General features: G+C 42.2%; 1 protein-coding gene across 1 annotated transcript; it reads right to left on the bottom strand.

The window, feature by feature from the left end:
• Nucleotides 1–4,659: 4,659 nt before the first annotated feature.
• Nucleotides 4,660–21,937, bottom strand: LOC129857769 (sal-like protein 3). The gene is made up of 4 exons (XM_055926319.1): nucleotides 20,481–21,937; nucleotides 7,010–10,135; nucleotides 6,463–6,806; nucleotides 4,660–6,302 (listed from the first exon to the last, which is right to left on the bottom strand). Exons 1-4 carry the CDS (start codon nucleotides 20,560–20,562, stop codon nucleotides 5,853–5,855), a joined length of 4,002 nt encoding a protein of 1,333 aa, XP_055782294.1. The 5' UTR covers nucleotides 20,563–21,937; the 3' UTR covers nucleotides 4,660–5,852.
• Between the last annotated feature and the right edge of the window lie 409 nt (nucleotides 21,938–22,346).

Here is a 22,346-nt window from a genome sequence, read left to right as displayed (position 1 = left end):
TGTGTGCTTTCAACCTCTGCCCTGAGTCCCCACGTAACCTCCTGCTCTGCAGGCTGGTGCACCATAATTGAAATCACTTGAGGTAAAATGGCCGTCCTTCACAAAGTGCTTTTATGAAGGTTAAAGCGGCATTCAGCAGTTCAAACAATAACTGCGCCATTACTCCACCACTATTTTGGTCAAAAGCTGAGGGATTGTGCTGGAGAAATGTAACCACTCTCAAATTCCTTGACCTCTCTCTGGCTGGATGCAAGGACTGACCATCCATGATATCAAAATGATAGTTTAGCTATATTTTGAGGCTATACCGTGTTTGTTTACATTTACGTTGTTTACAGACATTGGACTAAAACAAGCTTATATGTTGGGTTCTGATCTCATCAGACATGTCTAAGTTATATTCTTGAAGAATCAAATGGGTGTATATATAATTACAAGTTAAAAAAAATACATGTACCAATTGCAGATTGCCCCTTTAAGCTACAGCCTATTGAATTATATTATAAAATACCATACAACTGCTACTACCCAAGACTTGAACAAAAGTCTATGTATTTTTATGTCCTGTCTGGAAAATTAAGAATTTTCACTTGGTAATTGCCAGGACATGAGCTCAAGAACGTGTGGAATGCTGTACTCAAAAATTTGCCAAAAAATGATCTGACAGCGGCGACACAAAATGCAGTTAAGAAATACTTTGCAGCATTCATTTCCACCTCAGGGAAAACTCAACTGACAGTCACAAACAGTTGTGTTATACCCCTGTACAACAAATAAATAGACCATGTGTCGATCAAAGTTGAGAAGAAATCCTATTACGTGTAATAATTATTGTCATGTTGAATGTGGTTAAACTCCTTGTTAACGTGGGGGCTATGGGTAAGCATGCTTTCAGCCCCTATACTGTCACTCATCGCTAGAGAAAATTATTACATCCAGTCGCCAAAGGCTGATGTGCTGATTTGTGAACTTTCTTTACAATAGGTGTTCTATTGTGCTCTGTCCTCACATATTACTTGTTATATGAGTACATACATTTTTCTGCCCTGAGGCCCTCTGATTGGATCAAGTCATTATCAAGTCTGCAGCCCCGTAGTCATAGCCATCAGCTGCTTAGAGAGAGGATGCTTGTAAGAGGGAGGGAACAATTATGGCCAAGACATTAACTTCATTTTCATGGACACTGTGGTGTATACATGAGGGATAATAAAAAAGCTGAAATCAGATAATCTTATTTGTCATTTGGAGCTAGTTCAGCGGTTTAATTTTGGTCAAATGCATCATTTCTTTTCATGTTGAGTTGAAAGATGTTCTTTGATAAACCGCAATGGAAAATGTGTTTTAAAATAGTGTTAAACAATTCACCTAATATTGTATTAAGGAATTAAAATGGCTACATTAGCTTCCGTCATATCTGCATGTCCTTTTGGCAGAGACAAGTCTATGACAGAGAAACGTAATTTCAAATGGAATATGTTTACAGCTTTAATTAAATATTTTTATCTAAATCATCTGTCTGCAAGTGCGTGATAATGTTGGGTTTAATTGTATCTCAAATTAGGAAAACACAATGCTGAAGTGGTCATGACTGCGCATGAAGAAAATAACATCCAACCTTGCCTACTACACAGACAAAACTGGATAGGAGGGATATTTAAAATGAGTTGACAACAAAAGTATCTCAACACAGGAGATTCAATGGCACACCAGCACAGGCAATGTTCACTCTCACCAGATGGCCTTTCTGTGTGAACATCAGCAGTGTGTGCCTGCTGGTGTGTGCGTTCGTGTGTCTGCGCCTGCATGCGGCCCATGTGTGAGGTTTAGTGTGACACTCCAGGGGGCGATGCTGGGCGGCCGATCACCAGTGCTCGCTTTCTCTGTCACACACACACACACACAATGTGAAGACCCTACCTACTCCAATCACATATGCCACACAGACATCATTCTCACACATACACACCACAGCAATATGAAGGAATGCATCTTGAATGTGATCAAGTAGAGAGAACTTGTCACTACACTGCTGGTAATAGTGGTAACATCAGCTTCACATGCAGAATCTTTCCCTCTGGTACAAACAGAGGTGTTTCATATCTGCCATCGATCGTGTGACCTGTCATTGCTGTCATGCCACACTAACAAAGGTAAATTCTCTGTGACACAATGTAATATGTCTGTGACAAATACTCGTTTGGGGCCCTGTCATCGCTAAAGGGGCGTGAATCAGTGTTCCACTCCAGCTACACCTGCTAAGGAAGCAGACAATATGCAGATGCCCAACAGAACTTGCTCAAACAAATCGAAATCAAATTTCCAATGGAAATTATTCAACAACAAAAAATCCTTACTTTATTTGAAACAAGTGTAATATGGATTTAAAAATATATATTATTATGACCATATATGTGTACCAGAAATTATTTATTACTATACACGGCAGTACTTTAAAACTTAAAAGTACCTTTACGTCAAAGACTTGGAGTTGCGAAGAACACTGTCATGTCTTGTTTCACTGGGACAGCAAGAACAAGGCAACCCCATATTCTAAAGCTATACTAAGTGGGTCATAAACCAGTATAATTTCAAAAAATGTGTTTACACACAACTGGCTGCACTAAAAGCTCTGAAGGATATTTGCCAACATTAGTGTTAGAAATAAAGTGGATCGGATTTGTAAATATTATAACTTTTCTGTTACATATCATCGGCATGGAACACTGCAGATGTAAAACTACATTGTGTACACACAACCCAAATTAATTTTTCCATTTCCATGCAGTGAGCAGTAGGACAAGCAGTACTTACTGTTCCTCAGCTCTGAATAACTTCTATCTTCTAACTGTTCCGATAGTCACACACACACATTTTATAATAATCTAGTCACTAATCAGTGTGTGTTTTGTGCATACACACACACACATGTTGCCAATGTTATCAATCGATATAAACAAACTTTTACATCACCAATCTATTATGTTAAGATGAGATCATATCTGTGCAGTGCAAGTGTCCTTTTTTTCAGATGCAAGATATCCTAGTCAAGGGAAGCTGGGGGGACAGATGCTTGCTAATTATATTCTTTCATTATATATTTTTTTACTCTTCAAGGGACAAAGAAATGTTCCCAAATTGAACATGTTCCCTCTCAGCCTCTATCAGGATTTATATATGTTTTATTCACCATCAATGTCTGGGAATCCAGCTCTTAACTGCTATTCATCCCCAGAAGGACACTACTGTTTATTTTATGTTCAGGGACCATCAGGAAAATGCTTTTTACATAAAACAGAAGTCTTTTTTAACATCACCTCAAAGCAGAAGTTCTGTATTTTTACTGTGCCTACTGATTTCACAAACGACACCTTGGGGGTGACAACCTACATTAGGGGAAGAACACCCTTTGATACGTGTAATGATGTTGGAAAAGCTACATTAACTACACACTACCCTTACATACATATTTTGCCTGTGTCATTACAATTCAATAGCGTGTCGTTTTGTTTCTCAAAAGTCAATGTCGGCAGTATAAAGGAAAGAAATCATAGCTGCTGAGGAAAATGTTTAAGGACAAAAGAATATTACAGGAACTAAACCTAAACTTGGAAGCATTTAGTATGTGGTTGTTTTGATATGGTGATTGGCTGTGATCAAATAGAGATTAAATATATGCCTGTTTTGTAGATAGGGTTCTGTTGGGTAAACTCTTATAAAATAAAAGGTGTTATCTAGAACCTAAAAGGGTTATTCAACTGTCCCCATAGGAGAACCCTTTGAATAACCCTTTTTAATTCCAGGTACCAAATACCCCCCCCCCCCCCCCCATGATGGCATGTTTTCTTCTACTTGTTAAAAAAAGATGACTTGTTTCTGAATAATGGAATGGAATCACTTCTGGGGAGCAGATTCTGTATTTTTTCCCCTTCTCTTTCTTTCTTCCCGGGGGTAGGCTAAAATGTATTTTTGTTGTTGTTGTATTTGCATGTTTCAAGTGTTCTAGCTTGTTAGTTGAACTACCTCGACAGTGTCTTACTCTACTTTTTAGATGGTGGACAGAGGTTTCAAGTAAAATGGTATTTTCCTAGATTTAATTATTAACCATAGGGAAATATTTAGAATGAGGATTAGTGAAATTGACTATGCAAAAAAAACGAATCACAGGAACTTAACTTACTGCCAACATCAGGCAGTGAAGAGTTGTGCCTGCTTTAAAGAGTAAAGGATCCCAAATGGGACATTTCAACTTGTGTTGTGCAAAGGAGTGGAGTGATTTGTCCATCTATAAACTTGATGGGCAAATGCGACACATTTATTACTTTTAAACTTTTAGGAACTTTTTCTGCATCCTCGGGTTTTCTAAAAACATTCAGCACCAAACTGTAAATATCAATTGTTGAACTTGAGGTCTTGGGTATCTCTCAAACTCCATGTGACAAATGTCCAAACTGCAATTACTAATTGCTTATTTTAAATGTTATTTCAAATATGTCTTTCTAAGTAAATATACAGTAGAACGAGAAAGAGGTATAAAAAAAAAGGCTAGACTATTTGACACTTATTTTTTTTACTTCATCTAATCTCACCACAACCTTCTAACCCCTTTTGAAAGAAACCAGGAATCCAGCCTGAAAATAAATAAATAATAACAACGGCAAATGTAGAGAAGGAGACCAGTCAAACACGTGACCTGTTCTCTCTTTTTTTTATTGGAGAAGGATTTGATTGAGTGAATGAGGTTGTACTCAGGTGAGTACCATAAGAGGCCGTACCAGAGGGCCAACTCTGCAAATAGTAGGAGTGGTACGCTGAAAACAATTAAAACCATTTGTGATAGACAACTCAGTCAAAGGTTAACGATAAGTCACAGACAAAACGTCTGGTTTAAAAAGTGCATTCACAAACATGACAAATACTCTCAAAGGATGTCTATTTTCATGTGATACAAAATATGCATACCTGTTATAGAGTTGTCTGTATTTCTATACACATGTATTTCTTTCAAATTACTTTTTTTTTTAAAGGTTAAAAGCAGGTTTGTGATAATAGCAGCTTCAGATATCTCAGCTTCTTCACTGTGCATCCGAACATGTTACACATCGTCTTGGCTGGATATCCGAATGAAACTTCACAATGTGTCTCTGTTGTACAACTGAAATGACATGTTGTCTTTATTGAAAGAGATATTTATAAGTGAAGTCTGCAGTTTAGAAAAAAAGGAGCAGTAAAATGCTGGGGCCATTTAAATATATTTTCTTATACCCGCTTTTTTTGTCAATATCATAAATACTAAAGACACAGGACAATATTATAAGACAATGCTGGGAGACTAAACGTAAAGATTAAAATAGTTGAAACATTTTTTCAAGTTTTCTACTTCACGAGAAAAAATTGTAGGCGAGCGCAGTAACACCATAATTCCAATTTACTTCAGTCCCTTGCTCTTTGTGAGCAAACATAAACATTAGCCAAACAGCAGCTAGTCAGTCTATGCACATATAAGCGCTCGCTCAGCTTCATTTTAGTCCTTGCCCATCACAATTGAGTCAAGATATTACTTTTCAAAAATAATCCTTAAAAGCAGTCAAACATACTGATAGAAACCAATAAGTACCATGCAAATCTTGCAAGACGACATATTCTCAAACAAGAGACAAAGTATTTTCGTACGAGCGAAATATCAATGAGGGGTGAATGGGCGAAAGGCAAAGACCTCTAACCAATACTAAATATTATATTTCAAAAACCAAACCAAAAAAAATCTGTACATAATATAGTACATAAGAGTTCAAACTGGATTAGCAGTTTCTTTCCTTTTCGTAAGACTCTTGTCTTTCCTCAAAGTATTTTCCTTAATTGATCCCAATCTCTTTATTTTCCTCCATAAATCGAGCGAATGGGCGTCTAGCCCCAACCTCCAGAACTGTCTTATCCAGCCCAGTCATGGGAGGGCTGCTACTGGCATTCACCCGGTCCATACGGTCCATACGGTCCATACCTCCTGACATGGCCCCTAGCGAGGTCATACCTCCTCCACCCAGGCTGACGGGCAACTGGGGGATGCCTCCATTCTGGATGACGGAGATCTCGTTGTTCTTCATGGCCAGGCCGTTGGTGATGGCGGCAGCATACTGGTTCCAGAAGCCAGGGTCTACGTTCATGGCCCTCGCCGCCAGGTCCTTCTGAAACATCTCGCTAAACTTCATGGCGTCCCCGCCCAGCAAGGCCATGGGGTTCTCCACGGAGAGACGGCGTCCACGACGGGCTGGCGCATTGTTCCACATGTGGGTGCCCATGTGCACCTGCATTCAGTCAACAGGAAACACAAGGAACAGACATTATTATTCAAGAGCCTCTGGTCTTTTTTCATATTCTTTTATGTAACTTTCTTTTTGAGTCAGACAAATGTACCCTTTTTCTTATACTTTTAAATATATATTATTATTATATTCTCTCTCATACCTTCAGGTTGCCTTTAGTGGTGAAGGCCCTTCCACAGATCGAGCAGCCAAATGGTTTTTCTCCTGTGTGTGTGCGCTCATGGATCTGCAGGGCACTAGCTGAGGAGAAGTTCTTCCCACAGTTGTGGCAGTTGTGCTGCTTGGGGGTGCGACGGGGAGTTGGCGGTGCCAGCATGGGGGTGATACTGAGGCTCATGTTGGTCTGGGGTGCAGAAGCGGCCACTTGGATGCCCACGGGCATGTAAGGACCGTCATTCAGTGACATGGGCTTGCTGTGCCTGTGCCCATTCATCTCCATTTTGATCATGTTGGATGCTGTGTTTAGCAAGCTAGAGTTGCTCAGACCTAGAGAGAGAACAAAAAGAGGATATGTTTAGTTGGGAGAACGGAGACATATGTTATTCAAATGACACATGTGGAACACCATGTTTTTAGACATTTCAGGTATCATTCAATTAAATTGCAATTTTCTATTCATCTAATTTTCAGAGGAAACAAATTAATTAACAGTAAATGAACTATATCAAAGTCAGGATCATTGAATATACCTCTATCTCTGCTCAGGAACATCATGTTGAAGTGGTTCTCCTCCTTGATGAAGTGCCTGCTAGGCTGGGTTATGCTAGCAGTCAGGTCCAATGCCCCATTACCTTCAGACACAGGTGCTGGGGAATCTGACTTCTCAGATTTCACTGTAGCCATCCTGTTGTTCTCCTGCCCCTCATCTGCTGCAGTGCTGCTGTTATGGTTGAGTGTGGCTGGGGACTTGGATCGATGACTCTCAGGGTGACTGTGAGCAGGGGAGATGGGCTGCATGGACCCTGAGGACTCAGATAGTGCTGGGCTTCCCACACTCTGGCCTTCCAGGTCCCCCGAGGCATACAGCGAGTCATTGTTGAAGAAGTCGTTCTCCCCTCCAAACCCGCCACCGTTCTGCATGGGCTTCAGCCCAAAAGAGCGGCTCATATTGACAGAGGAGTCGATCATCTTCATCTGGTTCTCCAGAGCAGCGATGCTGGAGATGACAGAGGTAGGTGGGGAGCGACCAGGGGACATTCCTGAATATGGATGGAGAGGTTTGGATGGGTCAATCATCTCTTCTCCTTCTTTCAGCTCTGCTTCGTCCTCCATAGCTGCCTCCATCTCATCCAGTAGCTCGTCATCATAGTTGCTCATGGCATCTAAGCTCTTCTCGTCAAAGGAGAGGTCAGTGTCCATATCCTGGAGAGACTCAGGCAGCGGGGTGTTGGGGATCTGGCCCCCCATGTGCATGCGGATGTGCTGCTGCAGGACCACAGCGTTCGTGAACTTCTTCTGGCAGATGGGGCAGGAGTGTTGGACCCGAAGAGGGGGCTTGGAACGATGGACCCCAAAGTGCGTTTTCAGATTGCCCTTGGTTGTGAATGCTCGGCCGCAGACCTTACATTTGAAAGGCCTTTCTCCCGTGTGAATGCGGTAGTGCATCTTAAGGGCGCTCTGGCAGCTGAGCACACGGTGACAGATGACACACTGGTTGGGGTCGGTCATCTTCTTGTCGATGTTCTCCACCAGCTGCTGCAGCTTTGAGGTCTCAGACGTTTGCATAGAGTCCAGAAGGCCGCCGAACGGAAACTTGGCCTTGAACTGATCAGAGATCATGGGGAGGATTGGATGGGAGACAGAGGAGGGGGCAATGATGGGTTCAGTACAGCTGCTAGTGGTTGCGGTGACCGTGGTGGCGAGGACCACTTGAGTAACAGTGTTGGTCTTGTTCTCACCAGGCCTGGAAGTGGGGAAGTTTGGGGGTAGGTGGATGCCCTCTGGTTTCAGAATGGGAGGCATGTCACCCCCTAAGTTGGGCTGCGGAGACTGTGAGGTGGTGATCATGCCTGCTTCTGTGAAGAGGTTAGGTGACAGAGAGGCACATTCGCTGGAGGGTGGGGATGGCCTCTGGGGTGATCTGCTAAGGGGAGTGAGGCTCGGAGAATCACCGTAGCCTCCCATCATGCTGGGGAGTGTTGGGGGGAACTGGAGCCCGGTTGAGGTGGGGACTGTGGGGAGAACAGGTTTGCTGTCCAGCCAGGTGGTCACCGGCTTCTCTGGGGGGAAGGACATACCATACGGAATGCCTGAGCTGGTCGGTACGTTATCCAGGTATTCTGGCACGGGATAAGGGTTCATCTGGACATGCGGGTACTTTTCCTTGTGCCTCTGGAAGTGGACCTTCAGATTGCCCTTGGTGGAGAACCGGTTTCCGCAGATGTTGCACTTGAAGGGCCGTTCGCCGGTGTGAGAGCGCAGGTGGATCTGCAGGGCACTGTCACTGCCAAACACCTTGGCACAGAACCTACACTTATGCTTGAAGAAGGGGTCCTCGGAGCTGGGCTTGGTGTCGAAGACGGACACGTTGGGGGGCTTTCCCTTGCGGTGCCTCATCAGAGCGGAGAGTGGGTCAAGTGCGTTGGCAGTGGCAGCTATACTGGCTAGCGGGTTTGGGAAGATGACACTACTAGATGAACTGTGAGGTATCAGTGGTAGATTGGAGGGACTGGTGCTCAGGAGGCTGTTGTGGCCTAGTGAAGGGGGGCTGCTGGAATTCCTTGGCAGAGCTGTAATGCTGCTGCTCATGCCTCCTCCAGCAGCGGATCCTGCTCCGCTGCTGCTGTGTGTGATTGAAGTAATGCAGGAAGGCAGTAGAGATGACAGCACATTACCACTGGATGGTGGGAAAGAGGAGTTTGCTGAAGTGGTGTTGGGCATTGAAAAATGTGACTGCTGATTACTACTTTGCTGGGTATGGGAGAAGAGGGGCCCATCTATAGCAGAGGTGAGTGAGGAGGAGGAGGAGCCCAGGCTGTTTAGCGGTGAGGGCAACCTGATGGGCAGCTGGTGGACAGGGGGAGTGATGAAGTTGTGTAACTGCTGGAGTTGGTTGGAGGATGACGGCCCCTGGGAGCCAGCAACTGTGTTGTGGTGGCGGTGGTGGTTCTGGGATAGCTGGGCGACAGAGGGCTGCCTTTGCATCAACGCCACCTGACTGCGGATCTGTTCGATCAGTTGGAGTTGGTGGATCTGTTGCTGCTGCAGCGCCATCAGCTGGTCCAGGATCATGGGGATGGCCAAGGGGGAGACCCCGCTGCCGGCCACCGCGGCACAAACACTCTGGGAGAACTGAGCCACTGCCACACTGGTGCTGTGTAGTGTCTCCAGAGTGACGTTGGTACTCGGCATGCTGTAGCTCTTCACAGAGGATGGGGCAGGATCGCTAAACTGAGGTAGAGCACCATCTGGCTCTGGGGAGGCGTCACTCACTTCGAGGTCCACCGGTTTCTCAGGAGACAGCTCCATGGGCTCGTCCTCCTTGTCCAGGGCACTGCTCCCCTCCAGTGCTATCTCTGCGCCCTCATCGTCCTCACCGGGGCTGTGGCTGCTGCCCTCTCCAGCGTCCTCACTGTCTGCCTGGTCACTATGGCAGCTTGGCGAGGGCGATGGCTCTGCAGGATACTCCCGGGAGGGTTCCGTTTCGTTTTCATTTACTATGAGCACCAGGGGGTTCTTGATGCAGCTCGTCAAGTGTTCGCAGAAATCGGACCACTTGAAGAACTCGGCGCAACACTTCTCACACACGTGGGTCTCCTCGCTCCCACTACGGCTCTCATTCCCACTGTCTGAGTCATCCAGCACTTCTCCTGTGGCTGAGGATAGAAGGGGGTGGAAGGGGGAGGGAGAAAGTCAGAGTGATGGGAGGGAGACAAAAAAGGAGAATTAATGAATAAATAATCAATAGAATTTCAACACATATTCTGCAGAGCAGTTCTGCAAAGATTTAACCTTTAATAAAAAATGTATTTCTTTAACGTGACCAAAATCAATATTCTTTTCTTTTCTTTTACTCTGAACAAATTGCCCTAGTTCACCAATTCTCAAGACCCAGTTTTGCACATTCGAGCCCTCTCAATAGAGCCCAGCTAATACTTTTCTTTGTGCAATCCATCAAATTATGAGGGCCTATCAATTGTGGATACTGCCGCTTAATGAAATTCCATAGTAGCCATTGATTTCCAATATTCATACAATTCACAGCTGCCTCGTCTGTTGGGTACAAATCAGGTCTTTGATGGGCCCATTAGGATTCTCCTATGCTATCAAGCCTTGTCATTTCCACCTGAATTTCAAATGCCTGAGCCTCTTCATTTAGCATTGCTAAGGCAATGCATAAGCGCTGCATCTAAAGTGAATAAATAAAGGCCACCTTCAGCAACTGCTTGTGACTAGCTGGAATGCAATATGGAGGCCGAGTGTATTCTACTTTGAGAGATATTTATAGGATATGTTTCAAATTCAAATGTTTGAGACGTGTTGTTGCTATTGTTGTTTATTTCTCACAGAAAGTACTGGGAAATTTTACCCGTAATGTAAATGAGGATGGGAGCCCAAAATATTTGAATTACTGAAAATTGTGCCCTTCTGACATCTTTTGAAATGAGAAACATTCTCTCTTTTTTTTAAATGAGTGACATGCAGCTGTTGTTACTCGATTAGGTTTGTTCCTCTCTCTCCCTTTTTGAAATGAGACTCAACAAATGACATGCTAGTGCCATGGCAGCAGCCTCTGATTAGTTACACATGTTTAATCACAGTTGTAAGAAGCCACTTCCTCGTCCGCATACTGTCGTCAAGTGCCAAGAAAGCAAGTATGTTCACCCGATCATGGTCCTAATTCACACCTGATCAAACCATGAATACATGCCCCCTTATCTGTTTATTTTATCATGTTCAAGTGGATGCATGGATGTGTGTGTGTGTGTGGGGGGGGGGGGGGGGGGGGGGGGGGGCAGTGCCTTAATTATTACCATAGTGGGAGCTTGCTACTCTCCTACATGGAAAACTGCATGACTGCTTTACTTCAGAGACCCCAGCCACTATGACTTGACACCCATAGACACGTAATTAGGACAGCAAGGAAATGTGCAGAGGTTTTCTTGCTCCTTCTACTCAGAAACATAATTTGCTTGTTTTTAAGTGCTTAACATGTGTGTAAAAAAAAAATCACAAGGAGAGAAATAGTGGTTGTGGATGTGAGTGAAACCTTTGAAAACATATAATGGTAAAATGTAACGACATGGACCACCTTTTAGGTTACTATGGTTCAGTGGTTTCTTTCAACCTGAAAATGCATTTCAAGACTATTTATTTACAATTGGTATATTATCACAATCAGTGAATTATGTAATTTAATATATGTATGTGTGTGTGTGTGTGTATATGTAAGTGAAAATAATAAAATAACTAAATATTAACATCAAATTTAACTCATTAAAAATAAAAAGATAGTTAATTGTATGATAATTTGCTAAAGAAAATAAATCAAACAGATCCACTACAAAAGCTTTTTCACCCAGTAACAGGGAGTGAAAACATTAAAGTAGTATTCCCACACTAACCCTAACCTTAGTGCTAGAGTGTTTTAAAACATAATTCAAAAAGCCATCCCAGGGAGTCATGTTTATATTCTGTGTGGTGTGTGTGTGTGCATGAGAGAGTGATAATAGGGTATTGTAGGTGCTTGTTTGTGAGGGCAGAGGAACAAACACAGGTGAAATGAAAATCAAAGCAAAACCAAACATGGCACTTCTCCAGGGAATCACTCGGCCACAAGTCAACAAACGGGAGGACATACTAGGACAGATGCGGTGTTGATGCTTGCAGTTAAGGGTTACATTTGGACTAGTATGGAGTCTGGTTCGGGTGGCATTTTTTTGGTTCAAATGTATTTTCCAAATGTCAGAACATACATATGACTGTCTTCCACCCCCCCCCCCCCCCTAAAAAAAAGGTGTCCTCCTTTTTACTATTTAGACAAAAGTTGTGGCCTTGGCCAAAATAGGCTGTGGATGAGGGTGTACTATACAGGTGTTACTGGAACACACACACCAACAACATGAATATAAACTACGTACCTTCCCATTTTCATAAATTATCCCTCGTTTCTCTCCAAATCAATCCAAACCTTTTACATTTGACAGACTTCAGCGGTTCGTTCAACACGCAGAAGACATTGAGAGAACCCATGTTGCTCTATGCTTCAGTTCATTCGACGGGCACAACATCGCCGACCTGTATCACGGCCTTCGTGACGCCTGCGTGTCAGTTTAATGAGTCATTAGTGAAATAATTCGGCACTCTTCCTGTAATTTCTGGCCAACGGGATGACTACACTACACCATCAGGGTCCGGTGTCTTTAACGTAATTAATAATCAACAGAAAGGCTTTTAGAAAAGCTATTAGCTCGTCCCCAGGAACACGCTGGGGGCAGAGTGACGCCAGTGGCAGGCATTATTTGATTTCTTCCTGTATGGTGTGACACAATGGCATAAATTAAGATACACAAAATTAAGTTAACGATATGACAACAAACATGACGTGCAGTGGAAGCCAGGCATGAAAGAATTGCGATAAGTTCATACAGTATTTTTCATAAATTGTGTCTTTAGTGGTGTACATTATTTTTAGTGGTATAGGATACACAGCTGCCATTTGCACAAATGTACCTACGTATACATTTTGTGAAATAGTTAACTTCACACGACACCAATACAAAACTATGAAAAGAGCAAATGATTGGGAATAGCAATGCCACGTGATTGAAGGCCGAAATCTCCTTAGCCGATCAACGGACACGGGCTCATTTCCATAATTTAGGGTGAAAGGTCAATGTTCTCAATGAGTAGACATTGTTATAAACCGATGCAGTTATTATTGTCAGTCTCTCATTTCATTCATACAATTTGCTTCGTAAGTGAGTGCCTTTGTTGGCCTATGCCCAAACACACAACATAAACGTTGATGAATAGTGATTTGAGTATTTTAATATCTGTTATCTAGATCTAAGAATTTTGGCTATTTTTTTGTTGTTGTGCATGTTCAAGATGAATACAAATTAATCTATTGAGAATTCTCCTTATAGTGAGATTACTGTAAGTGATTGAATTTGAAGGGAAATTATTTGAGGATGTGGATATCACATACTGTACATTTCATTGCATTCCAACAGCGTTAAGTTGTTGCCCCAATTCTGGCAATGTCCTTCTGTTCAGAACAATTATATGAACAGGAATTAGAAATTGAGGTATCACTACTTTTCCACAATCCCTTTCTTTGCCACAATGTGTTGGTCTACATAGATTTGTCATAGAAACATATCACCTCAATTATTTAATTTACTTTGTGAACTGATTGAAATCATATGTGTATCATCCATATCCCTATTGCTAAAATAAAAGCAAATGACAGTAGTATAATGCCAATTTTCAATATATATATATTTTCTTTGGTTAGTAGGCCTACAATCTGGAATATTATTTCATGACTAACATTGTGAAGGGTATCGCTGTCTTATTGAGATAACTAGAGACTTCTTTCTGGGAAGATAAGCATTTGATTTTCTCATTCTGGTGCAAATCTTTGCATAATAAAACATTATTTTTAGAGATACAAATGAACTGTACTTTTCTAGAGGAAGTAGAATACACATAAGACGTAGGTTGTTCTTTAGGCTCTATGCGGCTGGGGCTAGATCTTGTTTAGCGTGTGTGTGTGGGGGGGGGGGGGGGGGGGGGGGGGGTATTGATTTTCTTATAGCATGAGAAAGGAAGGTATTAGAAAATCCAATGCGGTTTTCATTTCTTTAAGAGTCTTCCTTTACTCAAATGCAAATATGAAGCACAACACAATCAATAGGGCGATTGTAAGACTTTGAATCATTGAATTCACTATCTTGCTCAGCAATCTTCGGCATGCTAACTGAAACGGCTAATCTGATCGCTAATATCAAATAAGGTATTCATGCTCTCTACTGATTCTGTGAAAGCCACTGAGCAATGTATTTAGCAAATTATTGAGCAATTAAACTCTCCGTTCTTAAAGGTCCAATGCAGCCATTTTTATCTTAATATCAAATCATTTCTGGGTAACAATGAAGTACCTTACTGTGATTGTTTTCAATTAAAATGGTCAAAAAGAAACTAAAATAGATTCTTAGCAAAGAGCAATTTTCCAAGCAAGAATTGTTCTAGGACTGTGAGTGGTCTGAGTGGGGAGGGGAAAACTGAAAACGAACTGTTATTGGCAGAGAGGTTAGGAACTCTCTTTCTTATTGGTCTTAATCTCCATCCCACCAAAACAGCCTGAAATTTCAGGTGGTCATTTCAAAACAGCTCTTACACTAAAATGTCACAGTATTATTCCAACCTCAGTGTGAAAATATATATAAAATCCTGTTTTTGACTGCACTGGGCCTTTAACAATTTCCAGATTCACTAACAGCAGGGCAAACGCACACGCCACCCCTTCACCCCAGTCATACATGCAAACACCCGCACGCACACACACACACACACACACACACACACACACACACACACACACACACACACACACACACACACACACACACACACACACACACACACACACACGTGCAATTCATATAAACTCCATAATCATGCAAAATAAATAAAAAGCACCTAAAAGGTTTGAAAATATTTTTGTTTATTATACAAGTCACAAAAGCTTTTTACTAAGGAAATTACATTATCTAATTTAAATGCTTCTCCTTTGCCTAAACAAACACTGGTTCTTATGATATCACATGCTTGATGACATGATAGCATCGCCTGAACCCTCTACCAAGCATTTCCACCTAGGTCCGAGTTTAGCCTTAATCTCACATCCCCGGACTCGCCAACTCCTCTTCCCCTTTAAAAAGCATTTTTCTCAAGCATTTATTAGAGCTTAGGATCTTTAAAAGGGAGATGAATCGCTATAGGACTAGCCCAAGCTGTGAGAGAGGGGGTTGAGGAGGAGGGCAAATAAGGATGCCTGCTGGGTTTAAGAATGTTGGAATTCCTGTACGAATTACTTTTTTCCATTGCATTATTTTGCATTATTTCTTTCACTATCTCCCCCCATTTCCCTGTGTTACTTTTACATTCCGTTTACCCTATTTATTTTATACTACAACTGTCCCGGCAAGGTGGCTAGGGAGCAGAGGACATTACCAAAATGACACACACAGCTGTGACTATCCCTGCTGCCTCCTTCCAAGACAGAGCCGGTGGCGATGATGTATGTATGCCACGTCTCAAACAGCTCCACTCTCGGATCTTCCCACCAGCACTGTCACACACATCCCCATCCGCACCTGCAGAGCAGTCCCCCACCAAGCAGAGCTCTCTATTTCACAGGCCTGGCCCTCACGCAGAGTGGTACAGTAATATCCTATCCTCTCTAACAGAGGGGCCTTTGTCACTGCATGCAGATGTGGCCCTAGCCCAAACATTAACGATTTGTTTGTGTAAGCGTATGCAATACATTATTCAATGACGGCACTCTCTCCGGATGATTGTTTGTCACATGATGTTGGCGAGTTCCTCTTCATCCAGGGGAATTATATTTATTGTGTGTTTTTAAGTGCTAGGGGTTGTAATTAAAAGACAGTCATATTGGAGTTCCATCTTCTTGGAAACATATTTGGCATGGCAGTGTGGGTGGTCCAGAAGCTTCCACCAAAATGGTGAGAGAGGATTAAAACAAAAGCCAAACAAAGCCTCGCTGAAGGGGAAGTGGGAATACAGCCCGTGTTGTCACTGCTATCAGGACGTTCCCTCGCTACATATCATCTTTCCTTTATCCCTTTCTTAATTCCACCCATCCACTTCAATATGTTTTCCCTCTCTCGTTTCGCTCGTTCATTTGACAAATGTTAAGTGTTAGCAGACACCCTAACACTGCGTCACTTAAAGAGGTTTGACATTATGAATGGTTGGAGAAATAGTTGCATTTTCAGTTGAAAATTGTGTGTGTGTGTGTGTGTGCTTCCTCACCCCTGGGGAAAGAGCTCTAAGGGGACTAGATGCAGAGGTAGCAGCATTGAGATGAAAGCCTGTCACTGTTAACACTGTCTAGGACAGGGGTAATCCGCGCTGCCAAGGTCAATGGGACAGATGTTCTAATTGTATTATGAGCTTGACATCGAGCCGCAGCCCCCTGGCAGGGCGAGGTAGGCAAAGGTTAAGTCAGCGAGCTCTATCAAAGCACTTCTAACCAACCAACTTCAGGGCGAGTGGCTGGGAGGCCTGGGGGGTGAGAGTGGGGTGGGGGGGGGGGGGGGGGGGGGGGGCCCAGGCCAGGTCAGACAGAGGCTTGTTTGCACTGCATGCGATTCTACCTTTTCAGGGCCACCACACAATAGGGCCCTAAAGTGCTACATTGGACAACCATGTAAACTCCCCACAAAAGCCCTAAGCACAAAAAAAGTCAAATCAAGGCAGGATTTAAATAACTGATAAATCCCAATTAGACGCAGGCAGGAAGTGTTAACGCAGGTCGAGAGCAACAGCATCATATCTCAATTGCAGAACCAGGAACACAAAAAGACATGACATACAAAGAGAAGAGTGGAAACATCCAATGACCTTTAGAAAAAACATCAACTATGGTGTTTTTTTATTCTATGAATACTTGATGCTATAGGCGTAGCATCCTCTTTGCTGTAGGCCTATGGTCCCTTGCTGTGTTGTGACCGAGAGGTTACACACAATCAGCCACGTCAGCGACTAACAGAATGGACGTTAAGTCCTAACAGTGTACTGAAAGAGGATTGGACCCTCTGAATTCCGTTGTACAAAATACACCGTTTTTACTTCAGGCACGGTAATCAATAGTGTTGCCAGTAGCTGTACAACGGCAATACGTAAACTGATCACAGTTACATCATACGTTTTGTCTGACAAAAAGTGGTGTAGTTACTTCAGGTCGTATCGGTGGAAATGCTGCATTGTAGGGTATCTTATCGAATGGTCTATCACTGTCTTTTGTCCAACGCTTGAGAAGGCTTCTCTCAGTGAAGCGCAGTCTGTCCTGACAACAAGCATGTCAGTGCATTCTTCCAACATTAGAAAGGATCATCCATAGCAATCGACATCAACTTATTCAAATGCTAAGCAGTATGGCATTGGTAGTTCTCACACAGCAATCATGTATGGCGTGTGTGTGTGTGTGTGTGTGTGTGTGTGTGTGTGTGTGTGTGTGTGTGTGTGCGCGCATCTCTGCATGCACATGTCTATGAGTGAGTGTAGCCGTGTCTGCAGCCAGGTCATCCATGATACAAGTCAGTATTGAAATTTGCCGTTCGGGAAACATGGGTGAACGTCTAATTCTGACGTGAGACTCTGCGAGCTGGTAGCAGCGTGGCCCGCAGACTATGTTCATCTTCATCTCTTTTCAAAAGTAAAGACTTATAAGACAGAAGGAGAGAGGCATTCCACTCAACTCTATTTGCCCTAAGAGGAAAATATCCAAGCCAACATAACTGAAGAGAGCGTTCTCATTGACACAGCTGTTTGATATGAGAGAAGGATGTGTGACTTTTTCTTGAACAGGCCCATGACAGTAGTCTCTTAAGTATGCGTCACATCGAGTACCTCTTTTCTCTTCTTATTGAATTTATTGGAAAGACTGATTTCCTTCCTCCTCCTACTCACGTCAACCTCCCTTATAGTTAACGAGGATCATCTTTAAATGAATGTTTTCCTTTATAAGGTTATTATTACCCTCTAAAACACAACAGATGGCATATGACAATCAGAACCACGCTGTTCTCAGCATATATGCCTGTAATCAATAGATGCCATTTTACTATCCCTGGTTCTTGACATATACAAGAGAATGTATTACTAACCTTATATACAGATTATACTTCAATGCTGGCTTTACTCTTGCAAGCCATTGCTATAATAAACCAACAAGTGAGGCAAGTGTGATGTATTGTCCAATCAGCTTAGCTAGCTACATTACATTTTTGTGACACTGACTGCCCTATTCATGTGTAACACATGGCATGGTATGATAAGACAATGCATACATAAATGAATCACAACCCATGCTCAGCATTGTGACTCGATCACCCTAAAATGTTCATATGGAAATAAGACTGTTATTTGTCCCTAGGGATGACATCACACTTTTTCTATTTTACAGGATCAGTACAATGGATGCTGTATGTGCTGGTCAGCGACGGTTCAAGATAATGACAGTTATTTGTCGAGAATACCACGTAAGCTGTATGGATAGTCAATAAGAAATGCTGACTAACACATTACACTCTTCCTCGATCTAATAGAAAGAGGGAAAATAATATGTTGGTAATTTCAGAATGCTGTTAAAATGACTAGAAATTTCCTTTGGATTGCGTTAGAACTTTTGGACGTCACCCATGGGCACTAGTGGACAAACACTATTTCAGCACAAGAAGAGAAACAAAGAGGCATTAGAAATTATAAAATGAACAAGACCTATTGCATTAAACTTAAATATATTTCTATTATTTTTAAGGCATATAGGAACTTTTGCAAGCTGTAGATACTTAAATTGTTTTACAAATAATTATGTAGCTAGATCACGATTCCTGAAATGTAAAATAAATAACAAAACAAACAACGTATGTAAAATATTGAATGAATCTTTACTGAATAATGAATCATAGACAATTACCCATTTATGAATTTACATGTGCATTAGACTACATTATAGACAAATCACGGGTGCCTGACGTAAAACGCTATCGAAGATTTTGTATTCGATAAAAAAGGTTTGTTCAACATTAATGTATGCAGGAACATTTTTTATTTTTATTTAAAAAAATGTCCGGATAGGCTATAAAAACAAACTGACATGCATTTTCGTTGCGTGTGCTTTGGGTGAAGATTTCACTTTAGTTTTCTAATTAAAAGCTTTTACACTCTTCAAGCGCATGCAGCACAGATTACTAGGAAAGAGTGACCCCTTTCACACGGCTAACCCTGTCAACTGATCGTGTAGACGTTGTGAACTGCAGGAAACAAACCAAGTGTGATACGTTTACGTGAGGGAGTAAACAAAAACATTTCCATGACAAAACATGCTATTCACTTAAGCTATCGCAGAATATGCAACCCGCTCCTTTCAATGCCAGGATAGGCATCGACACTGGAAAATAACCTACCGTATGCCAACATAAATTAATAAAAAAGACAATGTATTGTCCTCTTTTATGAAGAAAATTTTATACAATGTATTGATGCAAATACTTTCTCAAATTCCGAAGGCATAAATATGATGTAGAGCGTGGTATGTTCAACATAATTACATTGCTTGCTATTTTAAATGTTTACATCGTGTGTGTGTGTGTGTGTCTCTGTGTGTGTCTCTGTGTGTGTCTCAGAGAGAGAGAGAGCGCGAGACAGATCCACACAAACTGATGAGGTTGCATTTAAAGAAAACACATTTTTGATTAATATAATATTTGAACGCATATTAAAATAGTTTCAAACTGTATAGTTTCTTGATAGGAAAACTATCGGAGTTTCTTATGAACCATACTCTGAAACTGATAGCTCACTTGCACTCGTATAACGCAGTAGAAAATGTATTTGCATGTAAAAACTAAGACACGTATAAAATTGTGTTGTGGGTGTTATCGAATTAACACTGTTAAATGCCAACTTGAGGCCATTGCATTTGCTTGTGGTATGTTGCTTTGTTAGCCAAAATCACAAACAACAACGGTGGGCTATTAAAAGTGCCTTAAAGTGTTTTTTGATAGTAGCTTAACGTGCTCTGAATACAGATTGGAATGTCACCAAATGACTATCTTGTAGTTAAACAGGTAGGCTAGTTCTTTGATTAAGTAAATAAAGAGATCCCAACCCCTTTGGAGGTTGCGTTGGGTTTCACAGCATGATGAAACCGGTGGAAGCGATAAGGAGAGCTATAAACATAAGCAAAGCAAACCATAAGCAAAGTTTCGCAGGGACCACGACATATTCTATTTTAAGTCAAATGACCGAAATTATAAAGTTTTAAAAAACAGCCTTTTCAACACAAATTATGTCCCGGTCAAGAGCATGAACAGATGCCTGCTTGTATTCGGAGAAAACAATACTTGTGTTAGACATGCGTATAAAAAGATTGTCCCACCCGCGCATAGAAGCATGACTTACCATTTTCGGACACCACCCCGGCTATTGTGGGATCCTCGTCCGACTTGAGATGCTGTGGCTTCGCTTGCTTGCGACGGGACATGCTGCTGATACGCTGCGAGATGTTTCTGCTTTTTGCAGATACATCAGCGGCGACCGAATGAAAAAAAAAATGTTCACAAATAGTCTGGTTGCAAAAATTACGGGAATTAGCTGGTGTTGCTGTTGCGTGGATTGCGCATGTCGGTATATAATTATGATAGTGAATAATGCATTGCGATTAATGGTACTGTGTGAGGGGGATTGGCTGAAGTCCAGCGGACACACACTGGATATGGTAATGAGGGACAGACTAAGCAATTAGCTGCTTCACTCTCAGACTATCTGTCTCTCTTCTCTAGCTATCCACCTCCTCCAACGACACACAAAATCTCGCTTGTTACGCCCAGCGTTCAGGGGGGTCTACGTCGCGGAAGGGTCAGCTTTTCTCCCTTTCTACGGAGCTTTGTTTCACTACTGCTGGAGAGTCATTGACGCAATTCTTTTCTTGCGTGTATCCCATACTTCAGCCATGCTTTTAAGTAGTATGTTCCACTTGGGTTGTGAACTTGTGATCATTTAGATGACGGAATTCGAACAGCTTGCCTCAATGCTCATACTTTCCATCCATCTTTTCTTCCATCTTATTTAGGCTAGATAACTTTTGTCCCACGACTGAGTACTTCCCCTGAATGTGGCTGTGTGCATCTGAAAGTCCCTGAAGTGGTTCAGTCTTTGTTTAATCTTCATATAATTGACAGCATCTTCATTAAAAAAAAAAACTCCTTGCCGATTGACATCAGTCGCCTACTTGCCGATGAACATCAGTCGCCTACACCCGCTAGAAGCGGATGGGACGGATAAAGTTTTTGAGGATGGTTGTGAGTTGTTCCCAGTGCGCCTTGATGATGCAATTCCGTTGTAAAGGGGAATTGTAAAAGTTTGGTTTGATTGCCAGTGGATAAGCAAGGAACATACTCGTTCGAATTGCCGCTCAAAGTTTGTTGTGCGTCTTCTCAGAATCGGCGCGCCTTGTCGGAGTTATGAAGTATGAAATAGTTCCATGTCTCTATACGCACCCAATCGTTTGTATAATGAGCGTTTATAAAAATACATGTAAAAAATACACCCCAACTGGCGCTGGGTGGCTAGGTGTGCTCTTCCCCCTCATTGTGCTTTGCTCCCGGCTGCGCGTTTGTCTCGAGCTGCTCTCCAAAGTCCCCTCTCTCTTCCGCCAGTCTCTCGCCAAAGACCCCGGTCCTTTCCAAAGAGCTTTAGATTTTTTTCCTGATCGATCTACGTTCTCATATGTCGGACATGAATGTCGTTTTCGACTTCACTTGATGGTTCGTAACAGGAGCACTGCTCGGGAGGTTTGATGTAGCCGTTGTTGCCCTCGCCTTTAGCTCCGTGTGTGGGGACTGCGCTGTGTGTGAGAGAGTTAAACCTTGGGCTAGGTTCAGCCCATTGCGTTGAGCGACCGCTAGGATGTACCACACCGTTACAGTTAAAGTCAAAAGCTTCACACTAGGCTAAGGATTCCACGACGGAGCGATTTGATATCATATGTTTCCAAATATCCACCATCGGAATCATCGGGTTGTCTAAGGTGTAGTAAATACAATGAATCTAAAAATGGGTCTGACTTTCTGCATATCTGATTAGATTTCGTTTCCCTGTAGCTTCTAACATGAATTTATTGCGAACGATTTGCTCTATATTTTATCATATAGGCCTAGTGTTATTTTGTTTTTTTAAATGTACATAATGTGGAAGAAAACATTGGAAACAAAATGTTGACACTAAGAGTTCATTTGTATTTCATTGTACATTTGACTCCGGTGATGC

Source organism: Salvelinus fontinalis, chromosome 6, assembly GCF_029448725.1.
Source record: "Salvelinus fontinalis isolate EN_2023a chromosome 6, ASM2944872v1, whole genome shotgun sequence".
Classification (NCBI taxonomy): Eukaryota; Metazoa; Chordata; class Actinopteri; order Salmoniformes; family Salmonidae; genus Salvelinus; species Salvelinus fontinalis.
Note: the sequence above shows the minus strand (reverse complement) of the source record. Positions and strands in the feature narration are given on the sequence as shown.

Coding starts and splice junctions, on each gene's coding strand:
- LOC129857769 (XM_055926319.1), bottom strand. CDS start 20,562: ATGTCCCGTCGCAAGCAAGCGAAGCCACAGCATCTCAAGTCGGACGAG. Junction 10,136..20,480: donor CGGGGTGGTGTCCGAAAATG/GTAAGTCATGCT, acceptor TTCTATCCTCAG/CCACAGGAGAAGTGCTGGAT. Junction 6,303..6,462: donor CCACTAAAGGCAACCTGAAG/GTATGAGAGAGA, acceptor GACTGAATGCAG/GTGCACATGGGCACCCACAT.